Raw genomic sequence first — 13,127 nt, forward strand, 5'->3', positions numbered from 1 at the left:
TTAAACAGATGAAAAACGTAGATGTGACATAATATCAGATAATAGTAAAATGCCTACGATTCATTGCAGCTGTGAAGCAATTTATGTTCTCATTTTGCCATGAAGACAGTTATTTTGTATGTGCATTTGCTTTAGCTGACATCGAAAATACTTCTAAATTTGTATTTACTGTTGTTATGTATTACCCAATAAATATTTTTTTAATTCTAATCTTATGATGAAACTATGTTATGTTAGTATTTACTCTGATTTCCGCGAGTGTTACAAATTTAAATAAAACACGTTTAAAAGATAAAAACTAGTGTAATTGTAACTGTGTTTTTACATTTTGTGTTTTTTTAAATATGTTAGGTTGAAAAGATCGGCCTGTCTGCGTTAATACTCTTTGAATTGTGCTTTGAAACACGATATTTACTGCTCTGTGTGTGTGTAAATGTCTATTCTAAAGGCATATACACATACTTCAATGTAGAATTATTTGAAGTTTTCTTCAAGTTACATTGATAATAATTCCAAATTTTTAATTGTAGATTATGGGTACCACAACGGCACCTTTTTCTGCCGTGAAGCAAAAATGTGTAAGCATTTTTATGGTTTGGTCTGAATGGCACTGTAGCTGTTCTTATTACTGGGCAAATGAGTCTTGACATTTTAATTCAAAAATGTTTTATCCAATAATGATAATTATTCTAATAGACTCCTATTAAGAAATTGTTCTTCACGGAATTTTTTTGTCAACCTTGGTCTTTAACCATCCTCGTATTAATAATATGTACTCCATACCCGGACCGGGTTTTGTACCCGGCCTGGGTATGAAATGGGGCAGTTATTGAGTTTTTCGTAGGAAATTTCTCACTAGCAGCCCATAGTTCAGAAATGTAGATGCTCGCCTCCTATTACGTGGGAATTAAACATAGTGAAACGTGGGTGGAAAAAATACACCTCTAACCCTTCAGGAATACAGACGTGAAACTGTGTAATGTTATGTAATTTCTTATTTTGTTTATTTGTTTCAATAACAGGAAGTAAAAAATGAATGAATTATAACATAGACACAAGCCACATTTCATGTAGTGTGCATACTCCTTAATCATAGATTATTGTTTATGTTTAAGTCCATAGGTAGGTGACCTCATTCTGTTTATAAACAAAGGCCCCGCCTAAAACTGGCAGTCTCTTTAAATGTAGGGTTGTCTAAGAAAAGAAATTGAAAAATAATATTTTTATTTCGTAGGGAAGTCTTTTTTTTTTTTTTATTTATTTATTAAAACTTAAACTTCACCATACTATTGCATATGACCCAAATAACGTACCATTGAAAGGATGTTATACCCTTTCTGGTTCACGTTGTATAGTTTTTTTGAATTACAAATTGAAGGTTTGCTTAGGTGTTTTCGTAAAAATAACGAGTTATGAACGCACCTCCATTGATGTGTCATTTGACAGGAGCACAAAGTACATTTTTTTAAATTGGTTTTTGCTAATAGGCTCCAGCCTGGGCCCTTACTGCCTCGTCTTTAGTATTTTCATTTTCGGTATTCAATTTAAGTATTTTGATTTACAAAAAAGTCTCTCATCTCATCTTTCATCAATTAATTTGTCCTTTTCTGTATATTTTCACTAATTTTGAAAAGTTATAAACAATACGTTTCTCTTTGAGCAACTTTTTTTGGTTCGCTCACTTTGACACATAAGCTATCCAGTTTAGGTTGAAATATTACCTCATGGTACGAATGAATGAATGAACTAAATCAGTTTCCGACTCAATTTCCTTCTTGATTTGACGTCAACCTAAATTCGATCGTTTATATGATGTCGTGGTATGAAATAGCAAAGCAGTTCATTTTAGGTCGTCAAATGAATCGCAATAAGAGTTCATGGTTGGCACGCTGATCTGCGAAACCTTAATCATTATATTTTAATAAGTAATAATAATTGTTGTATCATTAGTATGTACAGATATTACAATATGATTTTTTGGCACTCGATGGCAATGCGCGATAGCACAGATGGGGGGGGCAGTATTGCGCAGCGGACAAAGTCACCAGCTTAGAATGTTAGTGTATTTAAAAAGGGACAGGTGTTTCGAGAACAAATTGCTACTTATCAATACCCTACTATAATATACCAAAAGCGCTTGCTCGCTCGTAACACGGGACGACTGACGACCGTATAATAGATTCAATTATCTATTTAACTAACATATTTAAATTGTTCTAAGTTGTTTAGTAAATACAAAGTAATACAATATATTATTATTTGTTGGATTTTGGCATTTCATTGAAGAGCCCAAACATAGGCGACAAGTTCTTGAGTTGGAAGAAAGTGCGCTCGTTCTCCCCATTTATTAATAAATCACTAAGGGCAGTTCATTACAGCTTAAAGTATCTACATTATGAAAGTGATCAATATATTAAGTGTTTGGTTGTCAGGCGAAGGCAATGTGTGTGGAGTGTCAGCGGTGGAGGTGGAGTGGACCCGCGGCGCAGGCGGCCGCTGGGAGATGAAGGAGCTGGAGGGGACCAGCAGGGTGTACAAGTGTGAGCTGGTGTTGCTGGCCATGGGCTTCCTGGGCCCGGAGCGATACGTCGCCAACCAGCTTGGTACTGCTACTACCATTATATTTAAATACTTTCCCTGTTCCATAAATACATACATAGAGCATTATTATTATATTTATAACCATTTTTCTTTTGAAAATATATAATTACTAGCGAACCCGACAGACGTTGTCCTGTACACATGTGTTAAATTTGAAAAATCGGTTTAGATGTTAGGAGAAGATTACTAACATACGTAGGAGAATTATATGTCGACTGTATTGAGTAGTAAACCGATCTCAAATTCACCGGAACCCTAAAAAAACCTCAAAATCGGTCCGGCCATTTAGTAGACAGTTCAATTGTGAATGTAAACCATCCTCGAATCCACTTGAACGCACACAAATCGGTCCAGCCGTTTAGGAGGTGTTCACTGTCAACACACGTACAGGAGAACATGCTATTGCGTCTACGATTTCCCAGACCGATCCGAATTACCATTGTGTCATAGTAAGCATCGCACAGAGTCGTATTTGCACGATCTACGCGGCCATAAAATATTTTTATGCAGAATTGGTATCTGAACAATGTAAATAAATAAAAAAAACAATTTTTCACTGTAAATATATATATATCTTTAAGTGTATACACATTATATATTTACAAAAAAGCAAAATAATACAATTTTCGGTCTGTACAAAGGGAAATATCGTAGAAATGCTAGTTTATTGGCTATTATTCTTCTTCACTCTCCGATGAACTTTCTGATATATTGTGGTCTACAGGTGCAAACATGGCTAAAGTTTCAGGTAAAAATGTTCTAGATTTCCTTTTTTTTACAGTCCGCATGCTACTTAGCATAGAAAAAGCTTTCCCTTGAAAATTTCCTCGCATAATCTTGGCGGTAGCATCGAAAATGTTTGTTGCGAGACTCAGCTGCTTCCTCGGAAAGCCGTCCGATTGGTAATAATGCCTTTTCGATGATGACTGCGCCATGTACTAAAAGTTTGTGCATTGTTGGCGTCATAGGGTGCCAATCATATAGGTCCACATAAACGCGAGCAGTTTCTGAAGCAAATTTTTCTTTCTTTACGGGATCAATTTTGAATCCGCTTGAAATTTCTTCCAATATGACATTTAGTCTGTAAATTAGCTCATAACTGATGCCAATTATTGCTGCAGCTAATTTGGGGTCCTCGAAGAACCTTCTGCTGGTATTGCCATCATTGGTATTGCTGAAATTGGATTTAGGTATATCTATAATCAGACCGGTTTCATTGCGAAACTTTCTTTGTATCTCTTTCTTGGTTTGGTCTTCTTAGTCTTTCTCCTCCTTCGATTTCCTTTCCCTGTATTTTTGCACTGGCAGTTTATAGGCTAAATGTAGGATAAATTCAAATATTCGAATTCTGGCGTGCAACACCGATATGCCGAATTCAAGGGCTGCAAAATTCATTTCTCATGTGTTCCAACTTATTGAAATCTTTTGAGGTTGCTCCGCATATATAGCACCTACTTGTGGACTTTGTACCTGTGGCGGCATTGCAGACCTTTCCGTCTACCATGGTCAGTACAAATGTGTGCTTTATTAAGAAATTTTTCTCCGCTATATTGACCTAGGATCTAGGAGCATCTAAACTAGGAAAATTTTCCTTCTTCATGCAATCGAATAAGTAATGTCGCGTCACAATATTTACTCCTGATGCACCCTCTGTACCTAAAACAAACATACATTAATTTAAAACACACTAACAAACATTTCCAATTTTATACGAAATTTCGATACATATCTTTAACCCCTCAAAACTATATTTATCCGGAAGTTTCCGGACACGATTTTGATACTAGTTCTAAGGAAAAGGATCATATAACAACTTGTAATAATAACCATAGCCCGATCTACCCCGATACATAAACAAAAACACTAGTAAAGAAAAAATATTTAAGGAAATCAGGGGACGAAAAAGACATTTTTTATAAGTTTCTCACCTTCTTCATTAGAATCCATTACTTTAAATTTGTAACAAGAACTTGTTAACATAAAAAATAACTTGGGAAGTTCGTTTAATAAAGCACGCTGCCGAGAACAGATACGTACACTAGGTGAAACGGTTCAATTTCGACTGACCAAAAGGGTGCGCGGTGCGCATTACCAGGTCGAAAAGTGACGGATTCTGTTCACGGGTTAGTTCTTTATTCGGGGAACCGCTTTTTATGAATAGAATTGTTATTTTGATTTTGGGACTTTTAGCTGCGTAGATCGTGCAAATACGACACTGTGCGTCGTAGGAGTCAGCTTATTATTATCTGCCAGCCCTTAAAATACATATAAAATATATTTATTATCTTTTCAAGCACAATCATTATCACTCCTTATCACCACTAGTTCGATCTAGTTACACGCGAATATATAAATCAATTCAAACTATTCGAATGTACGTCAACTGTCGATCGTGCAAGGTTGCGCAGAGTGAGTTGATGCTAATAATGTATTTTTGACAGAACTGCCCTTGGATGCGCGAAGCAACGTCGAGACAGCGAAGAGCGACATCTACAAGACCCCGGCCAAAAACGTGTTCGCGGCAGGAGGTGAGCATTTCATACCAACTACTTCGGTTCTACAGGCATTCCTTTGCCACAGAGTATTTCTGGTACCCTTCACCATCTTACCCACTCTGTGTTTATTTTATGTCAACAATCCAAGACTTTTGATCCATTTGAGCAATATGACGAATGACTGTTCATGTTATTTATTATCTTAACAAAAACTATGTTTATTATAAATTTTTTTGTGAGTTAATAGTCGTTAATTCCGCCAATATTTGTCTTTAAACAATTCGACACGTGTTTCGCCTCTACACGAGGCATCCTCAGGACATGTTGAGTCGCCAAAATCTGGCACGAGACTAAGGCACTTTGAGTCATTTGGATAATATGGATTTCCGCAAAGTAACGCCTACTTCAATATTTTTTTTTTTTTTGGAAAAGAGTTAAAAATACAGTACTCTGATCTAATGACATTTTCAACTCAAAACTTGTTTCTTTTTTAGATTGTCGCCGCGGGCAGTCACTCGTGGTGTGGGCCATCTCGGAAGGTCGGCAGGCTGCGCGCTCCGTCGACATCTACCTGTCGGGCAAGTCCGCTCTGCCCGGGCCCGGCGGCGTCATCTACGCGGACTGAACTCTCCCCACCAACGATACGAGATCCATTCATCAAACCACCACTAGCTGAGGCTTGTCATTATATTTGTTTACATTTCATCATACCGAGAGGACATTTTTCATATCCTGCGAATTCTACGTTACATTTTGTAGAACTGAGTTTATTCACTGAAACGGATTGAATTGACCATAAGCTAAGAGTGAGCAGACTGTAAAACACTTTGTTTATAATAACGCTATTCGCTCAAGGCCGGCTTCGCATACAACGAACGACTGCGAAAGAAAGTTGTCACGCGTAAGAGAAAGAGTAGGAGTGGCGAAGCGAGTGAAAGAGAAGGTTAGCTGGAATACAGTCGCCGTCGTTCTTTGTCTGTGGACAAGGCCTAATAATCCTATTAAAGATATCGGACTGATATGTCTCTTTCTGACAAGTTAATAGGAAGTATGATGGAAAGGGACAAAATAGTTTGTTTAAATAGTTTTATGATTAAGTCGTTTAACGTAGCGTTGTGTTTGTTTCAACAAATCATGTTTAACAATTATAAGATATATATATTTCATAATATCAGAAATCATTTTAGAGTATATATATCATTTATTATTGTCATCTAACTATTAGCGAACATGTGAATACTAAATAATATTAATATCTGAATATTATTTTAGTAAATGTCTATGAATAATGTTGCTATGGTTATTATTATACTACTGTGAGTGTTTATTTTAATATAAGTTGGATACATTGTACCTACTGTCTTGAAAGGTTAAATTCGATTACATTAATTGTATTTCGAAATTATGATTATTTCATCAAAAATTATTTTAAAATCTTAACAAATTACATTTTTGAAATGTCATTTTCGTATATTTTTACCTGAAGAACACTAGAATATTTTTGGTGTGCACATTTATCCATGGAATCGTACTTACATGCAACGGTTCGAGTAGCAACTGCCACCATGTAATACCATTATATATTATATTAAACCAACCATACAGATTGTGGTGAACTACGGATTGGCTTAACTTTATATAGCTTTTTATGACTCTTTGACACTTCCATTTACAAAACTACAAAATTATGTCTTTTAATGTTTAAACAGATCTCAAATTGTAACATATTACCAAATCTGGTCTGGCTCGTCCAACTATATTTTGAAATGAAGAGTTATTGTTGTTATTAAGCACAAACTGTTTTTTTTTTAATGAAAATAAGGGACGAGACGAGCAGGACGTTCAGCTGATGGTAATTGATACGCCATGCCCATTACAATGCAGTGCCGCTCAGGATTCTTGAAAAACCCAAAAACTCTGAGCGGCACTACAATAGCGCTCGTCACCTTGAGACATAAGATATTAAGTCTCATTTGCCCAGTAATTTCACTAGCTACGGCGCCCTTCTGACCGAAACACAGTAATGTTTACACATTACTGCTTCACGGCAGAAATAGGCGCTGTTGTAGTACCCATAATCTAGCCGGCATCCTGTGTAAAAGATGATGGTTGAGTACTTGATTAGGATGTTGTGTGAAGTATTAGGAGTTATACTGTCTCTTTTGTGGGCATATGATACTTTTCGTATCTTTGGGATAATATCCAAGTCCGTGGTGTGCTCAAATGTATTTGTAAAAAAAATCTAATTGACTTAAGCGGAACCTTGTTACTTTCCAAACTTTATCATTTAAATTAAGAGTAATCAGTCATCACTTTCTACTTACTACTACTAATACAGAATGGGACAGTGATAAGAAATCACTGTTCCATTCTGTATTAGATTGTCTCACTCATACCAGCGTCTAAACCCTGTGTAAGTGGGCAATAATGTTTGGGGTGCCAACTAACGAACCAGTTCATGTCACTAAGTTCCCATTACCAATGTGTCCAAAGAGTGTTTCTTTCGACAAAGGAATTGCCAAACTAGGCTTATATATTAATTTATGTGTATTTATTTATATATGATAATAACAATACATACATTCCGCTTGTAGAAGTTGATGTGAAATATTGGAAACTATAAATTATGATCTCCACAGTGTCATATGAGTTGTTTGTAATGTAATAAGAAATTATTTTATTATCAAAGATTACTCGCACATGCAGTATTTATAGATGTAGTAACGTATATTTGACGCTCTTACAGAGATTTGATCGTTAAAAAGTGTATCATTCTCGTAATTATGTGTGATTGTTAGTTATTCTTTTTTATATATTAAATTATTAAGTGTAAATGAACTAAATGAATATTTAAAAATACAATGTATTTTTCATATTACTGAGTTGTAAAATTTTACATTAAAGCACGAAAAAAAAATTTTCAAAAAACACAAATCTTGGTAGGTTATTAAAAAAAAATAGAATTAAGTTTTTTTTTTAATTTTAAGCAAACAATTCAACAAATTTATAAATATTGATATACATATTCAAAATATTGATTATAATATATTCTAACTGTGATTTATTTATTTACAGTTACAGTGAGTTTTTGATTGTTTTAGGTATTAGATGTTTTGCTAATAGTTCCTAGAGTATGGTCTCTTTGTTATTTGTAATTAAGTTTGTGTTTTATATAAATATGTTTTATTTCTCCACTATAATTGATGCATAGTACTGTATGTAGATGTCGTTATCATTATAATTCAATTAAGTTTAAAAAATATTCAATCGCCTGATTGTTTTCTTGGTTCCATTTCGCCTTTCATACGTTTGTTTTTCTATATAAATTACAATACTTTTTTAATTATCGTCTAAAGAGACTATAGTTCATTACCTGCAGTGCTAATTAAAAATTTTAGTCAGTATTCCGGAAGGCTCATCATTACATCATCCGTGATGAAGTGAGTTAAGGAGAATTTGTGTATATGAAAGTGTCCATCAAAATACATTAAATTAGGGTGGCGCCAAAATATATTTTTTTTAACTTCGCATACTTCAATTCGTTTACAATTGCTACATTCACCATACCCTGTGCCTACACCAGCGCTATTGTGGAAGCTTTTTAAACTATAATTTACAGCATAAGCTGGACACTTAACTTTTCTCCCATATGAGATGATTCTCCTTGCCTCTACCCTTCATACCACTGAGTTATAAAACCTCTGATCACGTATTTATTACGTATTGAGACATCAACCACAATATGGTCCCTAATTTATGATTCCTATTAATTATATGCTTGTCGTATTGTCTTAAGGTGTTTGAGTTTATGTGTCATTTGGATATATAGGTCGTGTTAGTCGTAAGAGTAAAAGGAGTACTTTTACTCTCACTTTTTATGTAGAGTTATTTTTATTGCACAATAGTTGCCTGCTTACTTTCTTTGATATAATATTTTAAAAATTAATAACTATAGGTCACAAAATAATAATTTTTTGCGACTGTCGAACTAATTGGAACTCGAATAGTTTCGCTCCATAGTAATTTTATATACATTTTTTTTGTATATTCTACATTTGTCTAAACGAAGAGGTTCTTATTAATTTTCTATTAAACCTTTTTTTTTTAATAAATGTTATTCATGTGATAACTGCTCTACGAAGAACATTTTATAAGATTGTCAAATGGCTGTCACTTGTGTCTTATAGTTTTTAATTGATTTATTTAATTTGCTTTGTTAGATAAATATATTCCTTTAAAATCCATTTCACTTTTTATTTTATTATCGGGTCGTAGATTGAAATCATGTTATATTGCTGTAAAGTTCCCAATTTGTTTTATCACTGTTTGTTATGGATGTAAAGACGATCAAAGTATTTCTTTTTTAAATTCAATGTACAAAGGCCCAACGCAACTTTCAACACTGAAGCGGTGGACGAGTTTGAGTCTTAACACTGGGAGCATAAGATCTATTTAACCTTGTACAGCGCGACATCTCTTTGTTCGCGGTCTTCTTACTCGGTTGGGTATAACCCAAGGCTAAAAATATACCTTAGGCTAATAGAGCATTATTACCAACATCCTCTCGTTTATTTTTTATTTTGCTTAAATTTTGTAGATTTAGTAAAATTCTGATACAAATAGCGTTTTAAACGAAATAATAACACTGTGAACTGCTTGTTCTTGTGTTGTATAAATAGCTTTTGAAAGCTAAGAACGACGCGCTCGCAACAGTGTATCAATCTATTTATAAAATATTTGTTCAATAGGGCACTATTATTAGTTTTAAATTATTCACTGTAAGAAAGTACGTAATTTCAGATCCATATTTCAAGCAAGTTATAATTATTGGTTCTTAATATAAGTTTTTCGAGCTATTTAAGTGTTATTTCTATCAAAAAAATATGTTTAACTTCATGCGTTCGATAGGATTTTACTGGATTATTTTTAAATAAAACTACAGATTAATACTGAATGTATCCCAATCTGTAAATCTTTTCGTGTAAGTTACTGTTTCTGGAGACTTAAATATAAATGAACATGATAATTATTGACAATAATGAGTGTCTATGTAGAACATATTATATGGATTTAGCTTTTAAAAATATATTATTTAATCAAATATGCTGTATTTTATTTAATAAAGGGAAAAGTGGGGTCTTGGTAATTCAGATATGACGATGATGAATCCGATCCTACCAGGGGGGACCAGGATCTTTCTTGCGACGTTTCTTCTCTCTCAGAGCGCAATATGTTTCTTTGAGGAGTCTATTTAAAAATAAATTATTATCTTGTGACCATAAAATGACCGAAACCAGAGTAACAGAGATTACCTACATGTAACGCTGAGATCTATAGAACGTAGGTACTTACCCCCTTATTCATAATGGTCCGCTAACTTTAAACAGCCGCTTAGTGTTTTTTCTCATTCTGACTTAGGTCGATAGAAGAAGACAGAGTGAGAATTAGCAATGCTTTAAGTTAGCAGACTATTATGAATAAGGGGGATAGACTTTGCTCAGACTTTACTTACGTATAACTTAACTGAATATAAGCTTAGCATTCGTTTTTATAGTCATTTGACAGGTGAAAATATACCGAGCATAAGCTAAGACAGCCCAATTCAAGTCAAGTTCGCGTCGTATTACACTAAGCTAAGTTTTACGTAAGTCTGAGCAGTCTATGTACGTTCTATAAAACGTCAGCCTTAGAGTAAATGTGAGTTGTGTAAGACACCATGACCGTGGCAAAATATAATACTTTATTATTAATACAGTATTGAAGGGCTCAGACATACATACAACCAGGCTGTGACAACTTCCCAGCATAATGTATTGTCCGGTAAGCACGACCTTAATCATACCCTCTGAAAAAAAAGAATCCATAATAAAGCTGTGGAGTATTCCTATTACGATGAAAGCACGCGTAGTTCCAATCCACAAATCTGAAGATTGACGAATATATTTTTCCAAGCAAGGTATTTAAAAAAAATTGCAAACAACTAACATAAGACGCAATGAAATAATAAAATATTAATATACAAAATATTACATTTGAATTTGGAATCTGTCATTTTTATATGATTGTTCATTGAATTTTCTCATTTTGGCGCCAATACATTGTAAAATATTTTGCGATATTTAAACGGGGTGGGGTGATAAAGAGAACCGAATCGCTGTGATTGCATTACAAGGTGTGGAGACAAATGCAGTTTTTAAAACTCGGTTAGGAAATTTTTTTCTTTGTTTCAGTATTAGACTAGGTATACATAATTTCAATTCAAATTCAATTTGAGAATGCGATTTGTAAAACAGATTCAATGTCGATTATTTATATTTATTTAATATCGCGACTCCGTCCGCGCAAACTTAGTAGTTATAATAACATTAAGCGGTCTATTCCCTTGTTAAAAAGTTTACGTCGTATCTTATATCTTTAAACGAGCAATTCTTGTTTAATTATTTAATTTTATTCAATTAATTTTGTATAGAGGTAGTTTCGGAGGCGAGAAATCGATCTAGCTAGGTTTAAATTTTCAACAAAGGTAAATCGCCACTATATACAAGACTATAATAGCTCAGATGGGACATTGGGTGATCTAGAAAGCAGAAGACCCCGGTTCGAATCCTATTAGTTTTTTTTTTGTTAAAATTTTTACATTCTTAAAAATCGTCCGTATATTGTGTCATTGTACTACATGTTGCAATAATAGTTTTGCGTGGTGACCATCTTGGGTTTCAAAAATCTCAAATTATTTTTCAGCAATCCTGGAAAAACTTTAGTAACGATGTCCATGTTGTTACACTGTCACTGTCTGGCAATGAATGTAGTGATAATTGATAATATTCTGAACGTAATATAAATATACCAAATAATCACACTTTATCATTTGATGAATTTAGATCGGTATTTTACAAACTTTTAGTACCTACCTGGTACCTGCCACAGCCACGGGAACCCAAAATCAAAGATTTACGTGTTGGTTTGAATGGTTAAGCAAATTATTCACGACAGATTATAAATATTAAACAGGCACGGATGGTTAGGTACGTGCATAATTCCTGTCTTATTAATATTTTGAGATGTTAATATGAATAATGTATTTGACTTGGATTTATGGGATCAAAATATAACATGGAAGGGTTGTTAAGCTCGTTCAGTATCGTGTTGGCTTCGGGACAGAAAGGAAATCATGAAAATTAGAGTTTTGTGTGAGTATGAATTTTTTGTTCGGCTTGAATTAGGTACCTTTTTTATGGAATAGGAGGACAAACGAGCGTACGGGTGTTAAGTGATCACCGCCGCCCACATTCTCTTGCAACACTAGAGGAATCACAGGAGCGTTGCCGGCCTTTAAGGAAGTTGTACGCGCTTTTTTTGAAGGTACCCATGCCGTATCGTCCCGGAAATACCGAGCACGGAAACTCATTCCACAACTTTGTAGTACGTGGAAGAAAGCTCCTTGAAAACCGCTCTGTGGAGGACCGCCACACATCCAGATGGTGGGGATGATATCCTAACTTGAGGCGTGTCGTGCGAAGGTGGAATTCGGCGGCAGGAATCAGGTTAAGCAGCTCTTCGGAACATTCCCGTGATAAATGCGGTAGAAGACACGCAATGAAGCGACGTCTCTACGCAACGCCAAATGATCCAGCCGTTCACAGAGCACTGGGTCCTACCTACTTATCAATCATCAATTTTATAATAGATCCCATCTTTTAATAACATTATCTTAATACGTAAGTACAAATCCATCCCTATTCTGAACTATAGCTCACCTTAAGTTATAACTTAAGATCAGATTTTAAGTGATATTCCCTACAAATATACAATTTTTAGTTGCCTACGATCACTTTTACTCTTTACTGACTTGGTTGATCAGCAGATAGCAGAATTCAACAGTATGGAAATTATTTTAGATTGGTGATTTTTGAAGCTTTAGCGCTGCCAACTTCTCTTAAAGATGTATTCTCTCTGAATTCTTAATACTTATTAATAAGACTATTTTTAATACTTAATAAAAAAAAATAAGATATAGGTACTAGGTAGCTA

The 13,127-nt window shown here is 34.4% G+C and overlaps 1 protein-coding gene across 8 annotated transcripts in view; it reads left to right on the forward strand.

Moving 5' to 3' along the window:
* LOC126973096 (uncharacterized) overlaps window positions 1-10,197 on the forward strand; it is a 95,793-nt gene extending 85,596 nt beyond the window's left edge. For all 8 annotated transcript variants that reach the window (XM_050820230.1, XM_050820231.1, XM_050820232.1 and 5 more), the window contains 3 exons: window positions 2,433-2,603; window positions 5,043-5,129; window positions 5,591-10,197. In XM_050820230.1, coding sequence (XP_050676187.1) covers window positions 2,433-2,603; window positions 5,043-5,129; window positions 5,591-5,721 — 389 coding nt within the window. In that variant the 3' untranslated portion in view covers window positions 5,722-10,197. The remainder of the gene's footprint in view (window positions 1-2,432; window positions 2,604-5,042; window positions 5,130-5,590) is intronic.
* Window positions 10,198-13,127: the final 2,930 nt, after the last annotated feature.

This window comes from Leptidea sinapis, chromosome 28 (genome assembly GCF_905404315.1).
Source record: "Leptidea sinapis chromosome 28, ilLepSina1.1, whole genome shotgun sequence".
Lineage (NCBI taxonomy): Eukaryota > Metazoa > Arthropoda > Insecta > Lepidoptera > Pieridae > Leptidea > Leptidea sinapis.